General features: G+C 41.5%; 3 protein-coding genes across 10 annotated transcripts in view; 2 read left to right on the top strand and 1 right to left on the bottom strand.

Annotated features, from left to right (window-relative positions):
* GGT5 (gamma-glutamyltransferase 5) overlaps positions 1-736 on the bottom strand; it is a 49,589-nt gene extending 48,853 nt beyond the window's left edge. Inside the window, exon 1 of one of the 2 annotated variants that reach the window (XM_064522212.1) lies at positions 637-736. The gene's annotated coding sequence lies outside the window, so the exon portion shown is untranslated. Of the gene's footprint in view, positions 1-54 lie in introns of both variants that reach the window. The other variant, XM_064522211.1, reaches the window with a different exon arrangement.
* SMPD4 (sphingomyelin phosphodiesterase 4) lies at positions 699-19,201 on the top strand. 2 transcript variants are annotated; one of them, XM_064522206.1, is made up of 19 exons: positions 699-837; positions 1,158-1,244; positions 1,781-1,923; positions 2,069-2,144; positions 3,016-3,124; positions 3,748-3,800; positions 4,636-4,787; positions 6,095-6,227; positions 6,887-6,958; positions 10,607-10,696; positions 13,161-13,306; positions 13,736-13,826; positions 14,730-14,830; positions 15,132-15,295; positions 16,001-16,206; positions 16,804-17,037; positions 17,769-17,900; positions 18,063-18,191; positions 18,659-19,201. In XM_064522206.1, the coding sequence occupies exons 1-19, from the start codon at positions 799-801 to the stop codon at positions 18,983-18,985; spliced, it is 2,484 nt and encodes an 827-aa protein (XP_064378276.1). In that variant the 5' UTR covers positions 699-798; the 3' UTR covers positions 18,986-19,201. The 2 variants fall into 2 exon arrangements, with proteins under 2 accessions (XP_064378276.1, XP_064378275.1); XM_064522205.1 differs by lacking the exon at positions 10,607-10,696.
* An 882-nt stretch (positions 19,202-20,083) lies between these two features.
* LOC112994687 (coiled-coil domain-containing protein 74B-like) lies at positions 20,084-27,388 on the top strand. 6 transcript variants are annotated; one of them, XM_064522201.1, is made up of 8 exons: positions 20,084-20,230; positions 20,370-20,414; positions 22,401-22,457; positions 22,888-23,050; positions 23,602-23,743; positions 23,867-23,949; positions 25,106-25,162; positions 27,131-27,388. In XM_064522201.1, the coding sequence occupies exons 1-8, from the start codon at positions 20,122-20,124 to the stop codon at positions 27,267-27,269; spliced, it is 795 nt and encodes a 264-aa protein (XP_064378271.1). In that variant the 5' UTR covers positions 20,084-20,121; the 3' UTR covers positions 27,270-27,388. The 6 variants fall into 6 exon arrangements, with proteins under 6 accessions (XP_064378271.1, XP_064378268.1, XP_064378272.1 ...); XM_064522198.1 differs by having other exon boundaries at positions 22,401-22,514; XM_064522202.1 differs by having other exon boundaries at positions 22,401-22,514; positions 25,065-25,162; positions 27,131-27,264.
* Positions 27,389-27,998: the final 610 nt, after the last annotated feature.

Here is a 27,998-nt window from a genome sequence, read left to right as displayed (position 1 = left end):
CTGTCTTTGGTATTTTATACAATTATTCTTTTTCAGTCCTTTGACTGGAATTACCTCTCTGATTACTGGCACAACGGGAGCATTCTTCTGGTTTTCTGGAATTTCCCTGAAATTCCCAGATTTATTAAAAATGAGCAGCGGATAGTTTTCCTGCGTTTTTCTCGCACACAGATTAGGGGGCTGTAGTGAACCACACCGTTTCGCCTCCTCCCGAGCACAGACTGCGAACACGCACTGAACGTCCCTCGCGCTGCTGGCAGTTCCGCCACTCCGAGCCGCGAGCGCGCCACGACCACCGCAGACATCTCCTCTGACGCACGGCTCGTACCGCCCGCCCCGCGCATTTCTCCTGACCACCCCAGCTTCCCTCAGCAGCTCCCTGAACTGCAACCGTATGGCCGGGGCTTCCTGCGGCTCCCTCCTTCCTAACGGGGGTCGGGCCCAGGGGTCTCCTGCTCTGGGGCAGCTTTTCGGCCACCTAATGCACTGTCGTTTTAAAACCGCTCCCTTTTCCCTCGCAATATTCCCATTTCCGTCCCCTAACCGCTTCCACGGCTACCTCGCCCCGCGCTCGGAGTAGCCGCGCCCGCCCGCCCCTCCGCCACGCCAACGGCGGCGCCCGCGCAGCGACGTCACCTGCGCGCGCCGCCAGCAGCGCTGACGCGAAACGGCCGCGCCGGCGCCAGGCGGCCGTTGCGAGGTGGGGGGCGGCGGCGCCTCCCCGTCCCGCTCCCGCTGCCGCCCCGGGGCGCGCTGAGGGCTCTTCCCGCCCCCTCGGCGGGTGCCGGCAGCGGCGGCATGGCCGCCCCGCACCTGCAGCAGCCCAGCTTCCTGCTGGTGAGTGGCGCCGCGCCGCGGGGCCGGGCCGGGCCGCCGCCGGGGGCTCTGCCGCCGCCCGGCTCACGTCGGGGCTGCCCGCGAACGGCCCGCGGGGCGGGGGCAGCGGGGCGGCGGCAGCGGGGCGCCTCCCCGGCCGCTGAGGCTGCGGATCCGGGGGCTCCGAGCAGGCCTGGCGCTGTGCGCGGCAGTCGGTGACTCCGGGGGGATCCGCAGGGATGCGGGGCTGGGAAGGCGGCACAGCTCCGCGGGTCTGTGCCACAGCCTCGATAAACGTCCTTCGGGCAGCGTGATCTGATTGCTGTCGTTACCCATCGCAGGCCACGCTGAAGGCAGACTGTGTGAACAAACCATTTGTCCAGAGATGCCACGAGCTGGAGACGGTCATTGAGGAGTTTCCTGCCAAGGTAAAGAGCTGCTGCCTTCTCAGAGCCTTACTGTGCCACACATCTCAGTGGAATCGTGGTTTTTCTAATACCAATAATTTTTGTTCCTACTTCATTTATCAAGAGTTCTGAGGACCTTAGGTGTGACAGTATGAACTCAGTATTTCCCAAAAGTTAAAAAAAATTCCCACTATTTTTTAAAAAATTGTTTCAGTTGGCTGCATTTCAATTCATACTTTTCAGCTTCAACCTACAAGGAAAATTGCTGTCTCAGCAGAGGCACAAAGCTGAATGCAATGCCAATCCATATCATACCTCCATAGCAACCTTAGTGGGATTAGAAATCAGGATAGATTTCCTATAACTGCCGTAATTTAATAAGTTGCTTCTAATGGAAGCTGTGCGCCGTGATAATCTGGAAACAGCAATAACTAATCCTGTGTAGTTAATAGGTGGCAGATAGTATCTTTGTGCCTTCTAGTGCCTGTGGTAGAGGTTGTTCAAGAATTGTATACATTAACAAAAAATTGGCTTTTTTGTTTCTGTCTTCCCTAAAGGAACTGCATGGCATCTTCCCCTGGTTGGTGGAGAGCATTTTTGGTAGCCTGGATGGTATCATCATAGGCTGGAATCTTCGTTGTTTGCAAGGAAGAACAAACCCTACCGAATATTCTGTGGCTTTGGATTTCCTAGATCCCAGGTAAACTCATTAATTTCAGCACACATAGAAAACATATCGTGAATAAATAGTGTTTGACATTTTTCCCTTAGTGCAAATATACATTCACAAAAGTGAGAAAATGGAGTGTGCTTACCATGAATTTTTTTCTGATGCTTGTTTGCAGTGGCCCAATGATGAAGCTGGTTTACAAACTCCAAGCAGAAGAGTACAGATATGATTTCCCAGTCTCCTATCTTCCAGTGAGTAACTGGAAAAAAATATATAAAGAGAAAATGAAGTTGTTGTTGCACCTATTGGAATGTTATACACACTTCATGCACAAGGTTCAACATAGATCATGTTAGATATTCTGTCTGCTTTAAGTTTATAGCATGCTCCTTTCCTTAAAATGCTGCTAGAGGAGGAGAATTCCCTGTCATAAATTTTGTAAGAGATGGTGGCTGTTTGCATGTGAAATTGCTGGCTGGATATTTGTACTGTTCAGTCAGGAAACTTGCATTGTAATTCTTATTCTGTCCCCAGACAAGATAGTGTGCTTTATCTTGGTTACTAATAGTTGCAGGATTAAAAATAGTTTTCCAAGCTCATCACGGAGCAGTGCCTTCCCTGGCAGTGCTTTGTGCCGATGTGTCTCAAGACTAACTGCTATCCTAACGTGAGCTATCACATTTCATGGCCATACAAAAATGTTTATTTGCAGAGTTGTTTCACTGTGTCTCTTCTGTTGCTACCAGATGCCTGCTGTCTAGAAACGGATCCAGATAGTTTTACCATCTAAGCCAAGGAAACGTCATTTAAGGCAGTCACCATTCCACAGCTCAGTTATCTGAACAAAGTTCTCAGGTGGACACGATTCCACTGCAGTGAAAAAGTCTTGGTGAAGACTTCTTTTAATCTTATATTGAAGTACTCATTTTCAGTGAGAAAGTCAGCAGTTATCAAAAGAATACTCATTTGCACAAGTAACTACTGCAATGCAGTAAACTTCCACTGATCTGAATGTTGATATGATCCCAGAATGTTGGAATGCAGCAGAAATTTGCTATCTGAAAAAAAACTCTGCAAGTATTCTGAATAGCCTGCTTGATATTTCATTACTCTTTCTTTCAGGGTCCCGTGAAGGCTTCAATACAAGAGCAAGTCCTACCAGAATGCTCATTATACCACAACAAAGTTCAGTTTCCTTCATCTGGTGGTTTAGGTTTGAATTTGGCTCTTAGTATCCTTTTAACAGTTGGAATTTAATGCCTTTTAAATACCTAAAATTGAGAGATCAAGAAGCATTTCTGTTGTATATTTATTACGTGTCTGTAGTGGATCACTGTGGTGCTATAGAGTTTGGACTAATCACTGGTAGGAATATTTAGATTCCAGTGAAAAACTAGTTTGTCTTCTTTCTATAAACCATTGTGGGAGAACTTCTGGCCTTATTGAAGTCAACAGCAAAACTCCCACTGACTTCAGTAGGGTCTGTATGTCACACTTTAGGTTTTGTAACTACTCTTTGTTTATGTAATATGATAGAAGAAGCCAAAAGGCATGTTAACCCTGCAGCTGGCGTACTTTTGGAAGCGGTCAAGCTGCAGCTGTATTGGTTTCAGTTTGAGGTAATTTAATGTGCCAAGAGTAATGCAGATGCCCTCGGCCACGTACATAAAACCTAAATTTTACCAAAATATGGTTCTCTGCTGAAAAGCGAGAAAGCCAAAGCTGGATTTGCTGTTAAGTTATAGCAAGTTATTTTAGCATTGACAAAACAACAATTTAGTGTCCAGTCAGCATCCTCTGATACCTAACAGCTGTACCTGGTTTTATATCTGATCCTTGACTCTCTTCTTCCAGATCCATTTGAATATTACATGTTTTACTTTGCAATTAGTTTGATTACACAGAAGGTAAGTACCTTTCACAATTTTTCCCTTAAAATACTGCTAGCCTTTCTTCCTAAGTCTTCTGAGGTGCCATCCAGCTAAACTGAATTAAGAGTTGTTATATCTGTACCTTCAGAAAACTGTTACTGCTTTGCTTCAGTTCCCTAAGGAGACAATATAACACTTCATGATGGACAACATGCTTAACTTAAACACACCAGTAAGCAGTCTGTCCAACAATATGCCAACATGGAGCAGGCAATGGACTCCAAATGGGTTCCTTTCCCCTCCCTCCAGTAACACCATTTATACAGTCATAGTCACAGCTGTGTACTATGGTGTCTGGTTATTTGGTTTCTCTTCCTTCTGCTGCTTGTACCACATGACACTGCGTTCTTCTCATACTTGCTTACATTCACTACTACAGCAACATTTCTCTTGTGGTTTGCTGCTACAGTTAGTTACTGTATCTTTGCTCCCAACTGTCTCTGATGTAGAATCACCCATTATAACCCTTGGACTTCTGCTTATTCATACTAAACAGGGCCAGATTCTGTTAATGTTAACACAATGCCTTCAAACAATTGTAATTAAAATTTCTTACCCTTGGCAGGGCATTCTGTAGTTTGACGATGAGTGAGCAAAACACCATTACATGTTGCCAAATGTACAGCCCTTCACAATATGAACAGTACTTCCATTAAATCTTGGCAATAACTCATAAATCTTCAAGCCTGAAAAATTCAGTATGGAATTTCATCTTATAACTTCTGCAATGCCATGTAGCAGACAATCCCTAGCAGTGGCTTAAAGTAAGAGGTATATAACCCTGAGTATATCCTGTGTGTATCTCTTTCAGAACTCGCCCATCACACATCATGTCAGCCCTTCCAACAGTGCTTATTTCATCTTGGTGGACACTTACCTGAAGTGTTTCCTACCTACAGAAGGAAGCGTCCTTCCTCCACCTTCTTCCAATCCTGGGGGAGCCATCCCTTCCCCTACTCCCAGGTAATGACTACAGTACCAGCGGCAGATTGGGGGAGCACTGCTTACAAAATACGGCTTGCTGGAACTGAATTTCTAACAAAAAGAAAGCAAATCTACTCTTTATGATCTATGTGTACTTATTATATATTTACAAAAGGAAGATTTATACTCAATTTTACCATAAAGGTTTCATTTGAAAGTCTGAAAGGTAACTATCATTGGAGCAGAAAAAGTACACATAAGCAACAAAAATTCATCAATTCAGCAACTTCAGTTGTATTTTGGGCCCTGCAACTGGAGTACAGCAAATCTGACTACTCCAAAGTAGTTTTTACTGTTGGAAATAAATGTGGTAAAGATGGCACTTGCTGCATCCACTGCCACTGTTAAGAGGAAACTTGTGTGTTCATCAATGTTGCTACAAAGCCAGACAACTAGGCAGTTTTTGTTTCGGCTCTGAAGCTGATGGCCTTAGTTGCTTTATGCTCTCCTAACCTCTTTTGCACTTCTTTGAGAGCTGTAGTCAGGACCATGTCAGTGCATTTGCTGTAAACTGACAGTGCTCGTAGGTTTCTTAGTTCAGAATTGCCTCATGTGAAAAGCTAGGACATATATTAGTAATAAAATCACATAATGAGATCACCCCATTTCAGGCAACTTTTTGTATGGTGATAGATCAATATATTTAGCTACAACTGGAAGGAAGAGGGTGAAAGATTTTTGACCACATACTGAAGCTCCAGATGTCTTTGTGGTTTTGTCATATAAATAAATCCATAAAATTGAAGTGAAAATTCTCCAAGAAACACCCAGTCTTTCTGTTCTTTGTAATGACTAGGTATGTGAAAATACACATGTTTAAAGATTGCTTTTTCTACTCCATATAATAGTTATCAATATTAGCAATTTTTATACTAATGTAAAAATATATACCAATAATATTTATATGATGCATTTCAAATACCACTTTCCATGGTCTCTTGAATCTTAAGGGTATATGTAGGAAAATACAGATCAGGCGATTAATGAACATTAACGGAAAAGAAAATTCATACACCTGAATAGGAGAGGGTAAAAAAAAAATGGTGCATTCCTGAATGTAACATCTGGTCTGCATAAGCTGATTCAAAGTACAAATAATGATGAAGTATTTGTTTTATATTTAAAGTGACTACTAATGACAACATTGTGCAAAAGTTTAAAATGCGTAAACAACTATGCAGCTTTACTTTTTAAAGATTTTTTTTTTCCCCGTTTATTAAGTCATGATATCTTTCCCTGTGCTGAGGCTTAATGACTTCAGTATTTCCACTCATTTCTCCCTAAAGGTCTCCAGCAGTGCCTTTCACTTCCTATGGCATGCACCACACTAGTTTGCTGAAGCGGCACATTGCCCATCAGCCTTCTGTGAATGCTGACCCAGCTTCCCAGGAGATCTGGAGATCAGAAACACTGCTCCAGGTGAGTTGGATTTAGGGCAGGAAAAAAAACCCAAACATTTCTTGCTACTAACTGAGGAATCTCTTCCTTTTAAATCAGAGGCAAATAGTTATCTGTTTTGCTCTAGGTTGTTTTTGGAACTGAGCAGTGCAGCTGTTTTTTGTTATACTAAAAGAAATATTGTGAAACTGTTAAATTGTAGTGAAATTGTTAAGTTTTAACATAGAGAGACACAATGTTTTTTTTATTAGACTGAATATCTGACAACTGACCTCAGTGTTTCTGAAGTTTTGTCAAAGATGCATTTCTGTCTAAAGCTTGATTCTTTTCTTACCTTACATGAATTCTGTGCTGTAAGCAAGGGTTGACTGCAGAGAAGCTGCTTCTGTTCAGCACTGGGGGACAGGAAAGGAGTATCTGGACTTAACTGTTCTTCTGAAACAAGTTCCTACCATGTTGCTGAAGTGAATTATTAATCTTAAGCAAGTGCTAACAGTTTGCCGACTCAGTCACTTGCATTGATCTGATGATGCCCTGAAACATCTCTGAATAGGTGCCTCTTTGCAAGTACAACTCAGTTTTTAAATGAAATATCATGGGCTTCCTTTTATCTGATTTGTGACTAACAAGTCCTGGATCATTTTTTTTTTTCCTAGCTGAGAAAAATATTTGTTTTGCAGATCTTTGTTGAAATGTGGCTTCACCATTATTCACTGGAAATGTATCAGAAAATGCAGTCCCCTCACGTCAAGGTAATAGCTTGTGTTTCATTCATGAATGTCAGCTGATTGTTGACTTCTTATGTTGGGGTAAATTCCAATTTTATGGAGAATTTTTTAGTAGATTAGTCCAAAAGAAAGAAATAAGTTATCAGAGTATCTACATGAGTATGCCAAAACTGCTAATGCCCAGTTATGAAATGTGTTGTGAATAAGTGTTTGTGTCATTCAGACTTGCTTTCATTGCAAGAGTTGTGGTGTTTTTGTTTTGTTTTGTTTTTAAGATGAGTTTGTGGGATGATCACAACAATCAGAATGTTAACAATCAAAGCACTAATAACTAGGAAGATCCTACTGTAAAACATAGTCTTAAATCCCACAAGGACAATATGGCTGCTAAAAATATCTTAAATTGATTTCTAGCAGTGATAGCAACTGTTACTCGAGTACAAGTAAGTAATTTTTTAAGATGTGTAACCATTTTATAGCATAAATTCAAATTCAAATAGGAAGTATTACTAAACTGTCCTTCAGTTTTTAGCAAATGAACCATTTTTGTTGTTTCATATTCCAAAATACTCATTATTAAAAGTATACTGCTTTTTACCGTAATGGTGTCAGAAGCAGTTCTGTAGCTACATAAGTCTGGAATATCTTACAAGTTCTTGCTCATACAATACGTTGTTTTAAGCAGTTTGGTGGCCTGTTCAGTGACATACTTGCATGTAAAAACTAGTAAGATTTTGGGAGGCTAAGATCAAAGGCACTGTAAATATAAAGGGAATTCGAAGGAGAAAGTTTTAGTCCTCAGAATTCCCTCTGGGTCACAGTGCGACTTTTATAGAAAGGGAGAGAAATATAAAAGCTACCCAGGATTTATTCCTGGTCAGAAGAGTGATATGAGAGTTGATTGACCAAGAAATTCTGATCCTTCACTTCATCAGGCTATAAAATAACAAATATACATATGTTTTGTTGAGGAAGAACACTGGAGAGCTGAAATGTGGTGGGTTTTGTCTTTTAATCTTAAAGTTGAGGTCAAACTGCAAACTCTCACTAATGTTGCAAAGTCTCCACTTGGGACTCCCAGTAGCATGGCTGTGCACCAGTGATGGAAAGGCTTTGCTTGAAGTAACTTTGTTCTGTCTGTCTGTCCAGTCTCTGTGCATGAAGCGCTGTGCCTACGCCAGAAATAATTAATTGCTTTAAACTTCTCTCCTCTGTTCACCCTCTATATCTCAGATGCTCACTTCTAGCAATAGGGGAGCAGCAGTTTAGACAATGACTGTGAATGTCAGAGTGGAATTCCCTAAGTAGAGATTAAAGGTCTTTAAAATCATCAACTTCAGGATCCTCTCCAAGATGTGAGAAGCAGGCTGAGGCCAAAGCCACCTGATGATATTTTATGTTAATCCCTGATGAGAAATAATAATGGGCATGCAGAAAAATATCTTCACTCTCTGGGGCTAGAAAGCGTGAGTAGGGAACTAGAACTCCCCATGACATCCAGAAAGGGACAAAGGATCTCTATGGAGGAGGACTGAGGAAATGTTCCAATTGAGTTGGGGACAGGACTGTTTCATAAGCCAATGGTGCTTAAACTAAGCTTAGTAGACTGGTTGCAGGATGGGCTGAAGGAGAACAGTCTGCTGCTTAGTTACTCAAATAAGGAAGTAGAATATGTAGAAATATAAATCTGTTTCATTTTAATGTAAGAGTGCTTGACTGGAAATCCAAGATCACCATAAACCTTATTCTTAAAATGGTTAATAAGTATGCAGATTCACCTGATTCCATTTAGCCTTCTATGCATTTGGAAGGAGGAGTAATTAGTGACCAGTGATCCCAAAAGCTGGACCTCTTTGACCATTAGTGAGTGAAAAGAGCCACATACCTGCATTGGAGGGTGGGACGAGGTTCCACAGAACTTGCTCTTTCTTTGTCGTGCAGCCACTTACTTGCCTTGATGGGCCAAGCCAGATCCTAGACATCTAACTTCTTTCTGTGAAGTGTCTTGAGAAATGATAGATCTTAAAACTAATTAATCTCATCACAGACTTCTCTTCAGAAGCAGAAGGGAGGAAAGGGAATGAATAGCAAAGAATTTATTTTGAAAAGATATACTCTCCTTTCTATTTTACTGCTTTGAATTCATCCTGGATCTGGTGTGAACCTGAGGTTGACACTATTTACTATGCTGGATTTGACTGTTCTCCCCATTAATTCCTATTTCCCCATTCTGTTATGCTCTCCTTTCACTGTCCCTTTCTTGGATGCTCCAGAGCCCAAGTGTGCAACATCTCTTTTCCTATTCTCTTCTGCTGTGATCACAATGAACCCTTAAAAAGAAGTTTGATACAATTTTATATAACGCTTGCTGCCCTTCCAATGCCAGGTGACACAGACCCCAGCACTGCATGTGGAACGCCATGAGACTTCTGGCTCTTGCCGATTCCTGTGGCAGGGGAGTTATTGCGAAGCAGAAGATGTGCTTGTGCTGTTGGGGAGCTTGCAGTGGCAATGCTACCGCTCTTCTAAGAGCATAGAACCAAAAGACACCAAACTGACACTAGAGGAGATTAGGTAGAGGCTGTTCAAAGACAGAAGAGGTGTGATCTGGAGAGCTGGTTTAGATGCCTGATAGTACTCATTGGGGTCTCTGTGTAGCGTACATTCTTTTGTTTTTTTCATTAATTTCATACATGTGTGTCACTGTCACTACAGTATCCTGTTCACCACGTAGTCATAGAAATACTCTTTATGTTACTTCTTCAAGAAGAAATCTGGCTGTGGATTCCAGCTTTTCAGCATTAAGGCTAGATACCTTTTGTATCAGCATATACCACTGTATGTTAGGTCTGTCTTTGCCTTTTTATACATGTGATGCTTCCCTAATAGCAGAAGCAATTTCCTCTTTTGAGGCTCTTCACAAGACCTGCCGCCCTCCCCAATGGCCTTTAAATAGAAAGAGAAGACTGAGGATTTTGCCGAACTGGAAAATTACTGGAGAGGTTCATGATGATTATAAAAAGCCAACCTTTTCCTCTCCTACTCCTTGGGAAGAAAAGTATTTGAGTGTCTTCCCAGCATACAAACCCTGCTTCTCCAGCACTACAGGAAGAGTATGACAAAGCTTTCAAACAAGTATTGAAAAAGCTTTCAGAATAATGAATGCTTTTACTCCATTACTTTAAAAACAAACAAACCAAGAAACCCCACCCAAATTGTGTATATAAGCCCTTTTCGCAGCAGTTCAGTTAGCTTCTGAAATGGAGAATTTGGACCAGTTTATTTGGCAAAAGGGGATATGGCTTCATATCCCCTGTGCTCTACCACTACTTGCTCCGGGTGTAGCAAAGAAAGTAGCCCACCCACTTACAGCTACACTTTTTTGGACTTCTGCTCCCAGGTTCATTGGGATCCCATCCCAATATCATGTCAGCTATATTTCCAAGATGATAAAAGAGTATGAAATACTGTGGAGTCCAGCTACTGAACATCAGAACAGGATACTGTGGCTGCAGTTGTTACTGTGATATGTTGTCCCTGACTGTATTTGTGATGTTCATTTTTTCCCCCACCCTTCTTCCTTGGGCTCATTCTCACTTTTATTTTTTTTCTCTTGCTCTCTTCTCTCCTTTTTCCCCTCCCCCCCTTCCTTTTTTGTTTCTGTTGTCTCAGCTGGAGGTTCTCCACTACCGACTCAGTATCTCCAGTAAACACCACGGTAGTCCTGCCCAATCCAGCTACCAGGCCCTCCACGCATACCAAGTATTACCATCTTTTCATTTTGTTTCCTTTTTAAAAATCTTGTTCCATCATATAATCTGCAAAGTGTATTAATTGGCGCTAGCAGAAAAAGCTGCTGTACAGCTAAGGTGTGGTTTTACAATTTGACTGAGAACACTGCGCTGAGATTTACTAAATTTTTAGTGAGAGCAGCTACTGAGAGAGATACTAGTGAAGCCTACAGAGAAAACAATTAAAAGCTTGGCGTATTAGGAGGACTAACTGGGAGCTCCATTTTCAGAGATGCACCTCTTTAATGCATCATAAAAGAGGTTTGTGCATCAGCTATGCTAATGTTTTTTGACACCAAAACTGGCTTCGCTGATGGCAGATTTCTGCCCTCTTACACGCTACTCATTTAAACAAACCTTGCACAGAAGAGAAGATCAGAACTTGCATGACTGTCACCTAAAAGGAAGGTAGGTAACATCTAGTTTCCTCCAGCCAGTCCAGTGTCATTGGATAGTGCTAAATTTGTACTGACAGCCTGAACTTGACCGCCTAGCTTTGCGAAAGGACACAAGTGGTACACTTGCAGATTGTTTAGGAAATGTGCATGCAAAAACATTCCTGTTGGAACAGATTGCTGGGTCCTCTTTCCCTACTTCAGCCCTTTATTCATTGGGTCTTTGTTTTGGGAAAGGGGGTGGCTGAGCATGTGCTCTATAAAGCTCTTATTTAGCACAAGGTGGAATTTTCCTGCTGTTTAATACTTTACTTTTGTATAAAGTACTGTGAAAGCTCAAGGTGCTTCTGGCAAGGGAAAACAGTAGCTACTACTTTCTTTAAAATCTTTTTTACCTATTAGGTTTATCTATTTGCTATGTTAAAAAAAGAAGAATGGCGTACATGCATCCTGTAAGCTAAGGTTTGACAACAAATACAGCTGGGAGGAAAATACCTTTTAAACTTAAAACTGTATTCATCATGCTGGTAATCCAGGCTAAGAAGAAATTATAAGAACTGTTAACTGAAAAAGTATTAGTGTGACATGAAATGATGTACTGAAATAGTGCTACCAGTGGTTTTGTAAGTTCCAAAGGCACCTTGAAGAGTCACCAATTTCCACAAGCCTGGAACTTTGAAAATGACACTCATTCAAGGCCTGTAGCAGGGTACTCAACCTCTCTAACTGCTTTTGAAGAACTTGATCTAAAATCCTAGGACTAAATGAATTCTCAAAGCCCTACCATCTTATATACACCCATCTCAGCTTTCCAGATAAACATGCTGACTTACCAGGACATATCAAGAATGCAAGCAACTTCAATAGAACTGATAACAGGGTATCTTCTCCCTTAGAGGAGTCTTGGATCTGGCTGCATTTCCAAATTAAGAGATCTATCATCAAGCCTTGAATCTTCTCCGGTCTACAGCGTAGAAGTAAAATTTTAAGAAAAATTTCTGACCTGATTAGGAATGTAAAAACACATCTATTTTAACTCAGGCATTGCCGACAAGGGATAGTAGTTAATATATAGCTATAGCACTGGAAACACTGTTGAATAGATTTAAGAAGCAGAAGTTTTCTATACCAAAATGCCTGCGAGTTCTCCTGAGTCATATTCAAAACCTTACCTCAGCATGGCTTCATTATGGCATCCTGGAAACATCTCACAGTTTCTGTCCAATGCAGTCTTTCAGCATCTTCCATTATACTTGCTACTGTCTCTTTAGTTTCATATACATTCTTCTTGACTTTCTAGACACATGAGCACTGTAAAACTTAGAATATAAATGAAATCTTCAAATCTGCTTTCCGTAGTAGACTGAGATTACTTCAGTACTCCTAAAGCAGATTACAGCAACAACAAAAGATTTTTTCTTTTTTTTTCTTTTTTTTTAAAACCTCATGCATCTCCCTGCTCCACCATACACAAGCTCATCTGTTAGCAACATCACAGTGGTTCACCATCACTTCTTACTATAACTTTTTCTAGGATTCTTTTTTCTTAAAAGACAGAAGAGCGTCAGCATAGAAAGGAAAGCTCAGTAAAGAGCCAGCCAAGAGCACAACAAAAGATCTGTTGTGCTATCTACAGCACTCAAATTACAACAGTAATGAAAGGATAATGTTTTTTTCCCAGAAAAGGGTAAGTTAAAAATCTACACATATTATTCTGTTCTGCTATGCTCACCCATAGCAAATGCTAGCTTAAAATTCAACGCAATGGTAAAAATGTAAACCCCTTTTCTCACAACCATATCGTCAAAAATGCACCAGTGTTTCTTAGTGAACTGATAATGGCAGAAGAGTGATACAACTTGTCTTGGGGAGCAAGTCTGCTTAAAATCAGGTGGCACCAAATATACAGTGAAGAGCTTAAAAGGAACAGGGGCACTTCTTGTGTTTGAAGTTCTGATGAGAGAATATCGTTTTTCTGAGTTATCTCCTGGTGGGTTAGCATATAATACTCATTATCTTTGTCTTTTGCTTTGAATGTAGGAGTCATTCAAACCCACTGAAGAGCACGTGCTAGTGGTAAGACTGCTTGTGAAGCACCTGCATGCTTTTAGCAACAGCCTGAAACCAGAGCCTCTCTCCCCTTCAGCTCACTCCCATACAGCCAGCCCACTAGAAGAGTTTAAAAGGTAGGTACATGAGCGACCTGTCTCTAGAACATACAAGTGTTCTCCATGGAAAAACTCTGCTTTCAGTGAGTGGTTGAAGTCAGGTTGCTTTGACAGCTAAATACAGATGTATGTTATTGAAAGCGTGTAAGAGCTACTGAATTATGTTCCTCATGACCATTAGATGGGGAATCAACTTCAGGAGAGGGATGTCTTGCTATTATGCTGGTTTGTACGTTGGTACAAGTCAAAGAAAAGAAAACAGTACAAGAGGATTCTGGCCAAGGTTAATGGACAATTTTACAGATGCATTTGAGTTGTGATTCAATGGCCAGAAGTAGCTTCAGCTGAGAAGGAGCAAGTTTGGGTCAGTCTTTTTGCATTTGTGGAATTTTTTTTTAAGATTCGCTAGTGATTTATGCACGTGACTGTGTTTGAATCCGTTTGCAGGGTTGTGATTCCTCGGTTTGTCCAGCAGAAACTTTATATCTTTCTGCAACACTGTTTTGGCCACTGGCCTCTGGATGCCTCTTTCAGAGCAGTAAGTATCTACGTCTGTACTCAGAATTAGTAGTTAGCTATTGCTATGTAAACAGTTACTTCTCGCTCTTTAAAAAGAGCGCTTGTTAGATACAAGAAGGAAGTTGTATAGATTTTGATGAGAGTTACACTTGGCGTTGGCCGATTTTTCTGACTCTCGTGAAGATGGCTGCTGACTGAAAAGAACTAGGTGTTACTTTTAAAATTGATATGTTCTTAGAGATCCTAATTTCCTAATATCTAATATAATATGTTGTAAACAACTAATACAACATTAATTTATGATAGTAAGATACTGTAAATACTACCTCCTGCAAGCAAGAAGAGAAATGTATCAGATCATGACCCTTACAGTAAGGGTTTAAAAGCGCAATGTAGGCACAGGGCTCGATTTTCTTGACTGATAGTTGGCTGTGTTTGAAGTACACGTGTAGGGCAAAATTTCACAAGAAGTCTTGGCAGAAGCCATGACAAAGTTGTCCTTGGCTTCAGTGCAATCAAGACTCCACTCCATTTCCTCAGCGCAGTAGGTACTCAAGGACACAAGGGGACAGATGAAATGCTGCCAACGTAACATCTTATTTACTTGACCGCATTAGAGCTGTTAAACCTTAAATGTACCTTAAATGCAGTCACCAACTAAGTTTCCTTTTTATAGTAGCTGTTTGAACTCTGTCTCATTTGGGTACTATAGAAAATTCAATTTCTAATGAACACAGTTCTTTCAAATCTTGTCAAAGATACCTGGATCGCTATAAAGAGCTTCACTGCTAAAGACTGTTGGTTGTCACTAAGATGATATTCACTTGATTCAAAGAAAATAATAACCAAAAAAACCCACTCTTCTGTCTCCTTTTTCAAACTATATTGATACTCACGTTTTTTATGTGTGGTTTTGCTTTAGGTTCTGGAGATGTGGTTAAGTTACTTGCAGCCTTGGAGGTATGCTCCTGAAAAGCCACCTCAAAGTGCAGAGCCCTTGCCTCGCAGCGTGTCAGAGAAATGGTAAGAAACAGTTCCAAGCAATTTGAACCAGGCTTCAAGCTTATGCAGATGCTGTATTCATACAACAGCAGGATTTCAGGAGGCATCCGCCAACCTGAATTAGCTTCCCGTACAAGATCAGAGATGATTTCTTATGACACAGGGGTTTATTTCAAGAGGAACATTCTTTTGTCTCAGTGCAAACAGATCATCTTTCCAGGAGATAGTCTAAAACATTCCTTTTATGAATTATTTGGCAAAAAAAACAAAATATAATTCTTTAAAATAGCTGTACTCACAAATCCTGTACTCACTTTGACAGGGCTGCCTTCATTCAAGAAAACCTACTTATGTATACCAAGCTGTTTGTAGGATTTCTGAACCGAGCTCTTCGAACAGATTTGGTCAGTCCAAAAAATGCTCTCATGGTGTTCCGAGTAGCCAAAGTCTTCGCTCAGCCCAATCTAGCTGAAATGATCCTGAAAGGTAAATGGATATTTTCACATTTTACGCTGTCTGGTCTTGTACTTTCTTCTCAATGGCTACATCTTATTTCAGAAACATTGAGATAAATAGACTTACTCTCCCATTTTACATGCTGTCCTGCCATTCAAAGGCTTGGGTGTCTTTGCTTCTGTTTGTAGTATCGGTTTAATATATCTACAGTTCTTTTATAATCATCATTTATATTTCATTCCACAATTTTTCTTTAAAGTATGCTGGGTATTTACAATAAAGTTAGACTTCTTATATATGTCTTACTTGGTTATTTAGCTCAGGAGTAAAACTTCTTAAATGTCTAAAGATGTCCATACTTAGCAAAAGAGCTAGTCAGGCAGTCAAGTATGCACTTCCGGATAATTAGGGTACAGTAAATTTGGGAGATGCAAGATATGGCAAGTATCAAAGTCTTAAGTGTCATGAGAGTGTAATGCCCTTCTTGAAAACCAGTTATGGGCTAAAAACGCTGTCTGTATGGTCTGCATTTAAATGCATTCTGATCCCAGCAAAACATTTTTGCTGTGTGAGGACAAGATTAAATTAAAAACAGATAATTAAGGTAGCCCTAGGGGAGAGAAGCCTACCTCTGTAAAAGCAGTTGCCCAGCAGCTGTAAGATGCTTTGCAGCCAATCCCCCAGCCAATACAGAAATATTATGTAATCATCTTTACTACTTTTCTCAAACTGTAGGAGAACAGTTATTCCTGGAGCCAGAACTTGTTATTCCCCATCGTCAACACAGACTTTTTATGACCCCCACACTCGGTGGGAGCTTCTTCTCATCGTGGCCTCCAGCTATTACAGATGCCTCATTTAAGGTGAAGAGTCACGTTTACAGCCTGGAAGGACAGGACTTCCAGTATAAACAAATGTTTGGCACAGAAGTCAGGAATTTGGTAAGAAACAAGAGGTTTCTTGGCACAAGCCTTTCTATTCTAATAGGCGTTTCTCAATCCTGAGCATCCATATTACTAGAAATAAGGAGTGGAAAACTTCACCCCCTGCACTACTGTATGTTTAAAAGCTTGCTGACAGTGACTTTTGGAATCTGAGGGGTCTCAATCCAGTACAGCCATAAAAATCTACTTGCTTTTTCCTAAATAAGAGGTGAATGTGAGGGCTTGCTCCCTTAGAGCTGTCTATTGTGAGCATTTCCTTTCGAATATGTTGTTTACTCTGCATTTCTGATTTGTGTGTTGATATCTACACAGCAGCCAGCCAGGTAAAAATAGCAGGAGAAAAAGTAGCTGAAAAAGCTAAGAAGCACTTGAGTTTCTTTAAGTGTTTCAGCAGCAGAGAACTACCTCTGCCCTACTGGAAATGCAACTAATTAACTGTCCCAGCAGAAGTCTGTGTTTACTAAGGGAGCGAGTTTGCTGGGTTTGCTCTGACTGCCAGGTATCAAGGCAGAATTTTATCCCTATATTGATGCTTAATGGTCCTTTATCTTTACATCCTAGACTTAATTACTCTTTTTTTTTGTTGTTGTTAAGGTGTTAAAACTGGCTCAGTTGATTTGTCAGGCCCAGCAGACAGCAAAATCCATATCAGACCATTCTGCAGAGACACTGGCTAGCCAGTCCTTCTTTTCATGGTTTAGATTTACACCATCCGATATGAATGGTTCCTACACAGGCAATGACCTTGATGAAATTGGGCAAGACAGCATCAAAAAAACAGATGAATATTTAGAGAAGGCACTGGAATATTTGTGTCAAATCTTTAAGGTATGTAACACCTTTCATAATACTCTTCTTATGAGGCAGTATGAACAAGAGTCAGGATTCCTCAAATGTACTCATAGCATTCTGCTTTACTTTGTGGGATGTGCTGTGTGGCAAAAGTCATCCAGTGACCCTGCTAGCAAAGTTGGGCTTAAAAATTTTTTAAGCTTGACTTCTCCCAAACACTTGAAAACCCCTTTCTATATAGATGGAACTAGATGCTCTGGATTTCTAAATATCAAGCCCAGGCTGTTTTAAGTGACTGCTCTTTGGGCTGTATAGTTTGTAAGAAACCCGGGTCTCAACTTGTGCCTATTCTCATTCTTGCAAACATGCAATGCATGGCTTACATTTTAAAAGCAGTCCAGTATTTTCTAAATTAAAAAAGCTATAAAAATACAACATACAACTGCAGATATGGATGAACGGAGGAACTGCGGGTTGGCTGTTTCTTTAGTTAAAATAGCAGGTTTCTCTCCCAGATGCACACACAGAATTGGCCTAGGAGAATTTGTTTTACAGCTCTCTAGCAGTTAAGGGATAGAGAACAAAACTCCTCTCTGGGCTTTGAACACAGACAGGAAAGCCAGTGATTTTCATCTCCTTCTGATTTCTAATCAAACTGCTATTTGAGCTGGTGGTTTACACTGCTGAGGAGTTTGTGAAAGGAGAACAGATGGAATAGAAGGGGGCAGATCAAACACATGGTTTAGAACTGTGTTATTCCTGAGCAGCTGAATGAAGCCCAGCTGACCCAGATGATGATGAAGTGTGGGACAGCTCAGGATGAGAATGGAAAGAAGCAGCTTCCAGACTGCATTGAAAGTGAGGATGGGCTCATTCTTACACCCCTTGGCAGATACCAGGTGAGAGAAGAAAGTTTCCGTATTTGCTGCCCTAGACTGTTCTGAGAAAACAAGTTGTCTTTCTACATCAAGAGAAATGTACTATTTCTGGGACTAAGAGGTGCTAGTATAAATGCATCAGGTGGGAGCTACAAGATATGGAATTTGTTTTCCTGTTTCTAGATCATAAACGGCTTGCGTAGATTTGAGGTACAGTATCAAGGAGATACTGAGCTTCAGCCCATCCGAACCTACGAAAATGCTACTCTTGTTCGCCTCCTATTCCGTTTATCCTCAGCACTTAACCAAAGGGTAGGTAAAACATTCAGTCTCCTTTTGTACTTTCTGTTGCGTATTACATGTTCTTTGCTACACTTGCACATATATGACACTTAAATTGTTCTTGCACAATGTCCTTTATTGTGGTTTAGGTGGGTATTTCATAATAGCACTGGACCTGCTTCTCTACCTGTGCATCTGTTCTTCCTACCCTGCTTTTTTTTTAAAAAAAAAAAGTAAAAGAAAATGTTGATCAAGAACACTTTAAATGTATTCTTTATGCTTGATGAATTGTTCTTCCTGTAGATGCTATAGATATGATGAAAGCCTGCACTGAAGCAGTTCTATTGTTTAAAAATATTTTGATTTTATATCTACTGTAATCCTCCTCTACCTGATCTTCATTCTATAAGTCACAAAAAAATTATAAAATAAGTTACAGGTTTTTTTATAACATCAGTTGCAGTATAATACTAATGCTTAAACTTTTCTTACCTCAGTTTGCTGATCACATGGAAGTACTTTGCTCCAGGGAGGATTTTATTGGCAGGCTTTGCCGCTACCATCTTATCAACCCCCACCTTGCACAGAAAACGAGGTATATTCCTATGTTGAAAGACAGAACAAGCCATAACTGGGGACCAAGAATCAGTCTGAGGTTTCTGGCTAGCTACAGGACTCTCATTTCCTTGCTAATGCTCTACTTCATTGCATCCTGGTTTTGCATCGGGCCAGTAGGTTGCACGTTCATTATCCTGTTTGGATATTTTCTTTATGCCATACTGATGACTTTCTTCTCTGAAGGATGGAAACCTCATCAACACTAATTTCTTTCTCCTTCTCACAGCTTACACTTGTAACATAAATATTCTCAGGATAACCAGTCTGGGGTTCAGCAAGTAAAACATTTGAATTACTGTATCAGACTTTGTTAAAGTATTTTTTTAATATTAAAGTTGAGCAAGTTTTATAAACAAGATGGTTTTGTGGTAGTGGAAATGATCAGTGTAAATTCTATTTTTTATAAAAGGTTTCTTATAGAACTTAGTGAATGTGATTTTTTTGAAGGGTGGGAGTTGTGAGCCATTAATATTCATAATGCTGAAATGAGCCACCTGAAGAAGCTCTAGTATACCACCTGCAGGCACATTATTGATTCAGCAGTACAGCTGCACTGAAGCCTCTTATTTCCACTGTCCTGAAGCAGGAATTAGCTCTTTGAGCTGACTGCTGGAGGATGTATGTGTTATGCTCACAGTCAGAGCAGTGAAAAGGCAACAGAACTTGTGGTGCACCAAAGAATTCAAGGGGGAGCTGTGCTGTCAGGAAAAAAAGGCAGAAGGTGGGAGAAGGCAGCGAGAGTCGCAGCTTGCAGCCGGGCGCACCTCCACCAAGGGCGCAGCCGCTGCGCTCCCCAGGGCACCAACGCGGCCCTGCGAAACAGAGATCACCCGTGTTTCCCCCACAAGCTTTACGGTACCTGCCCGCCAAAGCTACCCGTTCAGCGGTAAGGGCAACCGCACGAAGCCCTCCCCGGCGGTGCGGTAAGGGCTGGGGCAGGCGCTGCTCCCCTGCTCCCTGCAGCCGGGGGAGCCGTGGGCTCGCCTGCCTGCGCCAGCAGCCCCACGCTCTGGTAACCCACCGAGCACCGCGTGAAACCAAGGTAACTAACCACTAACCACCGGCTTCACCGTGCGCAGGAGCTTTTAATGCATCCCTAAAACGGTAACAGCGTTTGACCGAGGACCGTTTAACCGCCACCAAACCCGACCCGGGCGCCCCGCTCCCCACAGCGCCCGACAGGGCCGCCGCCATCGCGGGCGGTACCACCGCGGGGGGGGGGGGGGGGGGGGGCAGCCCGGGGCGATACCACCGCGGCGTCGAGGGGGGCGTTGCCATGGGGACGGCGAGGCGGCGGCGCGCGGAGCCCCGCCCCGCCCTGGCGCAGGCCGCCCGCGGGGCCATGGCGGCGGCGGCAGCGGAGCGCGGCCTGGCCTTCCTGCGGCAGCAGCACGCCGAGATGCTGGCGGAGCTGCACGAGGAGATCGAGTACCTCAAGCGGGAAAACAGAGGTGGCGGGGGGGGGGGGGGGGCGGGGCCGGGCTGCAGGCGGCCCCGGGGGCGCCGCTCACCTCAGGGCAGCGCAGGGAGCCCCCGGGGTGACGCAGTAAGAAAACACTGAGGTAAAAATATTTTCCCGCTTTATTGCAGATCTCCATTATAAGCTCATAATGAATCAGAGCGCGCAGCCCCGAGGTACGCCGCACTTCGGTACCGGTCGCGTGGGGGGCCCGCGGCCTCGTTACCTGCCGCCCCGCGGAGCCGGGTCACGGTGCGGGGCGCTGCCCCAGGGAGCGCCTGGGCCCCAGGCGGTACCTCAGCGCCGTCCTTGCGCCTTTAATCCACAGAACCACCCTCCTGTGAGCGCGTAAGGAAGAAATGAGGGGGCCGAGTGGCATTTAGAAACTCAGCTGGATCCAGAAACTCAGTTTCTCCAAAACCGGCACCCAATCAGTCACAGTAGTTGAGGCAAATCAAACAGCATATTGCTGGCAACATGATACGACTGTATTCTCAGCGTTCTCTTACATTACAGTCCTGCAAACTGCATTTGCACAAAAAGTTCATGTGCTTTTACTGGTGGGACACATAGCAAAAAGAGAAGCTTACAGAAGTGCTGCAGAGCCTGCTGCTGCAGTATACAGACTGGTTTTAGGGGGATATTTTATTTCTCACACCAAGCTGCTGTGAGATGTGCATTCAAGCACATTACTCTGCATAAGCTCTACTGGGGGGGGGGGGGAGGGGGGGAGTTTGCACAAATAAAGCCAAAGATTAAGTCAATTATGCTTAATTTTTTAAAATTTCTACAGAGTAAGGGACTGATGTTCTAGGTTACCACTTTCGTGGTTGTCTGTTTTTATTAAAAGCTCTGCTGTTTGCTATCATGATGAGAATCTGAACTCTGAAAAAACTTTATAATCCTATCACACAGGGAAGCTTAGCATCCTCTTAGAAGATTAAAACATACACCAAATACAGACCTGAGAATTCTGGAGAGGGATTTTATTAGACAGCTGGCAGTATCAAACTGCTGTCCCCTAGAAGCAGGTCTATATGCTGCCTAGTAATACTACAATGGAAGCTGCTATGTAAAAGGTCAAGCTTTTTTTCCCCTTTTTAAAAAACAAAGTAAGAGTAGACACCTTAATGTTTGTATCCCCAGTCTATCATTAAAAAAAAAACAAAAAACACGCCACTTACCCTGAGATGACACATCAGTTGAGCATTTGATGAAAAAGAGAGCTCTTCAGTGAGAGGTATATCAGGTTCCTAGAGGGAACACATTCACAAACTGGAAAAAAATGACAACAATAATCCGTCTCTAATCAAGGGTAAGGATCTCAATCAAGTGTCTTGTTAACAAAACAGTACAGTACTAAACAATAAAAAGTAGATACACAGGCTGTTTATTATTTTTAAAAGTCCTCATTTCACTGGGATTAGAGAGATCCATTTCCCCACCAGGTGTTTCTACCAACTGTGCCGGTTTGCACGCTCAGAGAAGTGTGGATTTCTGTCCCCAGTTATTCATTTTCACCCCTTACTGCCATTCTTGTTCTCTGAGCTTCTTGTTCTATTACCATCAAATGTATTTTAGGGCAATACACCAAGTGATGTTACGAAGAAGAATCCAGATCAGATCAGCTTCCAAAGGCAAATGAGTCAGGAAAGATCACAACCATTTTGGACTTGCTAAAAATATGCCACAGTAGTGCCACTTGGGGAGTATGAGATCACAGATAACTACTGAAATCAGGAGCAAATCAGTTTCAGTAAGAAAACAGCTATAAGCTAGATGTAGGTAAATAGAATAGTATGACCCAACTCTGATACAGGAATCAAAGCATTCAGTATCCTAAAAATAAGCTTGTAATAACCAGATTTTGCTAACAAAAAAAAAATTACTAATTTGCTTGAGCCTTAGAGCTGTATCAGGGTCACATGCTCACCATGCTCCACATGAGTATACAAAAATAAAGCTCTTCTCTACTTACTAGTCACTATCTTCCTGTGAGTCCGTAGATGTTGTCTTGCTGCAACTTTGATTTGAGCAATTCTGATACTTGAAGGCCTTAACTTTGCAAACTTGTTTGCTTAAACTCCCAGTTCAGACTGCTGCAATAATCAGCTCTGCAGTCATAGGGCTCAGGTCATCATTTCTCTGTCTTTTTTTTGCAGATAATACAGCTTCTACCTCAACTTCTGCAAAAACCAGTTCAAGGCACTGTTCAGCATGTAAGACTGCTAAAAATGCAAGATTTACCTGTGGGGTAGTGGAAATGTCAGAAATGGGTAATCAGATAAGACATTTTTACTGTTGAGTCATGTGTCGTTATTTATATTAGTTTTATCGTGCACACTTCACTAATACAAATGAACTATTTAGAAACACAAAGCTAAATTTGGACTACTGCTGATTTTTGGACCTACAAAGTCAACAAAGAAAACCTTCTTTAACATGCATAAGATAAGATACCTAGAAAGTGACCTGTGCTCTCCGACCTAATTCTGTGCAAATTTAATACCTTCAAGCTGCTGTAGACTTCCTCTGAGGCTTTTAAATACTTTTGACTGGAGGATGCTAAGGCCTCCAAGCCTGTTGCAATCCTGTCGCTGCTCCTCTTTCCCTTTCTGGAAAAAATAATCAAATTATACTTTTAAACAGGTAACTCTACAGCTTCTCAGCATTCACTAAAACAGAGACTACGAAAAAAAAAATCCAGGAAGCATGAACAAAGTGCAGAAGAATGTGTGGTTCAGGTAGCGCCCGGAAAATCAGAGCTACGCAGTCAATGTATGGAAAAGTTAACTGAGGAAGTTCCTCCCAGGTACGACCAGCTTGCTAGCATGCAACAATTCATGAGTCAACCAATATGAGTTCTACTGCTTATGAATACTGTTCAAGTCTCCATCCACGTAGACCACTTAATGTCATGAGGAATGTCAAAGAGAGGGATTTATTGGAGTTGAGAAAGTAAGTTACTGTAACATCTAAATCTAGCAGGGATCAAAGATAGGCTTTCTGAGGGTACAGCACAATTTAATTGCTTGTGCATGATGTGAACGGTATACACTCAGAGTGGAAAGGACTGATCAGAGGAAAGCTTAAGTATTGCATCTGTTTACAAGCCAGCTTTACTAGAGAAAGTGTGGTAAAGTGCTTCCGTTCCCCCAAATGTATATATTTATTCGTACCTCAGAACTGCCCAATGTCTTAAGTGTAATTTCATTTCCATTTTTACACTAAGTTGCATAGCCAGATAGTGGTAGAAAGTAAACTGATCTGATTTTTAACTGTGAACACTTTCTTAGAGAACACAGAAGTTTCTGATAAAGCTACATCCCCAATAACTTCACTGACAAGTCTGATTACATGTAGGACAACTCAAATACCAGCAGCCTCTTCAAGTTCCTTCCTGGTAAATGCCCTTCCTTCCTGGGGCTTGAAGCCACCAACACTGGGAGAGTGTCAGGTAGTCATTCGCCAGCTCTGGAGCATCAATCAGATGCAGGCCCAGCAGGTGAGGCTATACCAGGTTCAGTCCATACTCTACTCTCAGCTGTCAAAAGCCACGTTGTTTGTGATGAATAATAAGTTTCTAAAAAAATGCAGAATGGTAGCTTTTCTCCTCTCTGTTCCTCAGATAGTGTATCTGAAATCATGTTTGGAAAATATCCACAAGACCAAAAGGATTTCCGGAGACTACTTAATCACCAGTCAAATTGGGTAAGCTATTCCAAGTCAGTTCAAGAATATTAGACAAATTCTAGAGGCATTTGCTTATGTATTGCTCTACTCTTCCCCTTCTATTTTATAAAGATTTTTAAAATTATTTTCCTCACAAGAAATTTGCAGGATGTTAAATGGAAACAGAGATGCAAGTTATATAGATAAAAGCCATTCAGAAATTCTGATTTTAGCAAACTTCCATAAGGAGAAAAAAGCCAAACAAACAAAAAAATCAGGAATATTCAAGTTCTGGATAGCCCTGTCATTCATACCTCCCAGTAAGTGACAGTATTATTGCCACTTGAGGTTTGAAGGATTTTTATATACGTACTTATCTCACGTATAATGCCACATACCTACAGACACACAGAGCAAGCTTTACACAGAAAGCGTTCTTGTCTATTGTAACATTGCTGCCCATATTTTTGAATGGCCCTAAACTAACTGAGAACACTCACACTCCATGAAAACATTGGCTATGTAGAATCTGACTTACGTTTCCAGCCATTAGCTTTTGTTACATCCTTCTGTGCCAAACTCAAAAACACAGCTCAAAAGCTCTGCCGTGTAGTGTGTTTACAGGAAGACTCCGCACTATCAAGTCAACTCAGTTTCTTACAGGAAAGAGTAATGTGTTCTTTAGTTCTCCCTAAACCAATTTTAGTCATTTAGAATCTCTTACAGCAAAAGATTAGTTGTAAGACTTCTAGGTTTTCTACACTCCCTCTAATTTTCCAAGCTAATTCTCTCTTCCTGTATCACCACACTGGGAACACAGGTCCGATTTCTTTTCCATTATAAACCTCATCCTTTTAAACCACTGCTATCTGCAATACAATTCCTATTTAGAGGCATGGCCTAAACTCTCTTGTTCTTAAGGACAGCATCTATTTGGCTGCACTGAACACACAACTTGAATAGGCTCCATTTAGCAAGTTACTCAGATCTGCAACTCACCTTCTCACATGCTGGGGAACAGCATCTGAAGGACTCCTGTCCCTCAGAGTGTAACCTGCACACACATTCAGCTGCCTCCAAAGCAGACTTCATACCGTTGTTCCCAAAACTCTGTTAGCAGGCCAGCACAACCACTGCTTTTTTTTTTCCTTTAGCAAAGTAACCAAAGTATGTATCTGCAAACATTTTTATTCAGGAATCCAGAAGTCACACGCTTGCCCAAACTGTCACACAAGGATGCACCTAGAAAATGGTAAGTACTTAAAAAAAAAAAAAAATTTAAACTTTGTAATAGAACTGGTTGCTTACCGTTGGAGTTCAATCTTTACTTTGAGAAATCCTATCAAACTTAAAAACAAGTCCAAAATTGATTCTTTTTGCACAATTTCAACTCCTCCCATTCCCGTGAGTCTCTTCCTTTACAGCAGGACTGCATGAAGGATGAGCCCAGATGACCTCAAAAGGTTAAGAAATTCAAGGAATGTCATTTCAGATAAATGAATTCCTTTTTAATGCCCTGTCACCACTTCAGAGGAATACACATAGAGAAGTTATCTAATCAATTCAAAAGCTGCCTTTGTATATTCATTAACAGTCCCTCTTTCTCAAGGATTAATATGCAAGACTCAAATGACAGGAACTATACTGCTTCCTATAGCCCTTCTCAAATATTTGTTGCTTTAAGAAGGTGCCATCCATATGTAACACTGTTCTCAGAAAATTTGCAGATTTCATACAGGTGAAAACACAGGTCTCTTTAGGAGGCAGAACACTACTCTTATCAGAATGGAACAATAGAGAGTTCATTTAGACCACTAATACATACTCAGTTCTGTTAGCGAATATGACAGTTATTAGCTATATTGGCTCTGTAGTGCATTTCCTATCTTTCATGATCAGCTTTTGGTCGTAAAAAGTGATCAAACAAAACCCCCTTTGCTCAGAATGAACCAGGTCAGAGCAGCTTTAACATTATATTCTCGCGGGAGTCAATAGTTCTGAAAGATGGAGGAAAATATACTTTCCCAAATTTAAGCATCACCATATTCTGCGAGATAACTGCACCAAGGAAAAGTAAGAGCAGTCAGTGCCGTTAACTAGCAGTTTGCATGAATGTATCTCAGAAAATGAATATTGCCACTTTTGGAGAAGAGGGGCAGCTATGACAAGTTAAATTTTATGAAAAAAACAGAACTTCACCCAAGATCAGATCCTCTGCTTGGGTTTCTTCTGTTGTTCCAAGCCAAAAATGCTATCGAGGAGAGGTAGAGAATAAGTACCACCTTTGTGTGTATGAGATCAGACATTTCGCATTCCATCCCCAAAATGCCTTTTAATGCAGCACTTGACCTCCTTGGAAAACAAGTGACAGAAGTGTATTCTTTTAAAACTGAAGAAAAAAATTATGGAATAGGGAATTATTATCCAAGAACTAGAAAGCATCAAGTCAATCAGGTTAACTTAGTCTGTGCTTTTAAGAAACTAGTTTCTCTCCTGTAAGATCTTATGTTAGCAATGTTATGTTTAGCAGTCCTAAAGTAGCACAAAAAGTCCCTCTTCATTTCAAAGTATTATAGGAACGTACTTAATGCAGGTGAAGTTTAATTCATGCTAATACTAAGGCATGAATATTTGTAGGAGTGTAGCAGAAGGATGAGTCCAGAAAACAAAGGCGTAGCAGTTCAAGACAGTGCAGTGTATTCACTAGCACAGTAATTCCCAAAGGGTGTGCCATGCAGGAGCATATCCCCCACGCTCTGCCCTTAGCAACCAGGCTTGAGAGCTAGCAAGACTGAGCAGCCCTGGGGAGCCAAAAAGCAGGATATGTTGTATTGGGCCCAGCTGTTATTGAAGGACCTGCTGGACAACATCAGGGCAGCTCATATAGCAAAGCTATACATAGCTAGAATTTAACACAGGAAAGGTATGCCTCAGGTAGCAAGTTTGGAAAAGCAGAGGAGCAGCCAACAAAACAATATCCTTACTTCATGAAGAACAACAATGATTCATTCAAACCACCAAAGCTTTGTGGGAAGAAGTTCTCACTGAAGTTAAGTCTAATCAGCCAGGTAGAACACTGTGCTATCTAGGACAATCTGTCACACAGAATCACCAAGTTCAGCAGTAGGACAGTGACCCTAGCCAAGTACCTTTCCTAGGTAAAAAGAGAATGGGTTTGGGTAATCGCAGTGCCACTGATGTGTTGCATTCCTCTCTGCAGTTTGATGGCTGCTCCAGTGCCTATTACAGAAAAGACAATTTTGCCACCACTGAAACAAACGCTGGGGAACAGTTTTGTTGAGAGACAGAAGAGAACTCAGGCTATTCAACGAAGCCGCCTTCATCGAACTGCGCTTTAATTCAACATTCTTCATCTTGTTTCCTTATGACTGCTTTGAGAGTTCACACCACACTTTCATGATAGATTCTTCAGCTGCTATTACCACCTCATTTCAAGTAAAACTTGATTATGAATTCATTTTGTCTGTCATTTATTCAAGAAAGTAAGGGATCAGACTTGCATATTTTTGATTTCACAACTTATTTGTGAAAAAACGTATTTGTCTTTTTCTGACATTAATACGTAGATTTTTCACAATAGGGGCATTTTCTGAATTCACCTTTAATGCCCTGACATGCGATAAAGCACCCAAACATTAATGCCTACTTATATCCATTTTGGTGCATCTTTCCAAGGATTTAGGAATAGGCCTATTTTTTTTTCTCCAAGATGTGTAAACAACAGAAAAGAAACCCAGTTATGTTGTCACCCAGTCAGTCATTTGACATTCTAGGGGTTATATGGCCCAGTTAACAGTTCCCATGATGTCTGTCCCAACTGAGATGTTGCTGTGTACTAGGATGCCTCCCCCCACCCCACCCTTTTAGTGTAAGATCTCATTGCATTCTGTTTAAAGAAAAACTGAAAGGTACTACAGTGACAGCTCTGAAAACTGCTCTAGAAAAGGTACTGTAAAAGCCTAAAGGATGTTTACAATATGCTTTGCATCTGTCTGCACATGTGTTTTAGCCAAACTGTGAAGAAATGAATACTAGAAATGTCTCAGTGTGGCAGCGTGGCAGTATCT

This window comes from Dromaius novaehollandiae, chromosome 17 (assembly GCF_036370855.1).
Source record: "Dromaius novaehollandiae isolate bDroNov1 chromosome 17, bDroNov1.hap1, whole genome shotgun sequence".
Lineage (NCBI taxonomy): Eukaryota > Metazoa > Chordata > Aves > Casuariiformes > Dromaiidae > Dromaius > Dromaius novaehollandiae.
The sequence above is the reverse complement of the archived record's forward strand: the minus strand, read 5'-3'. Positions and strand labels throughout refer to the sequence as shown.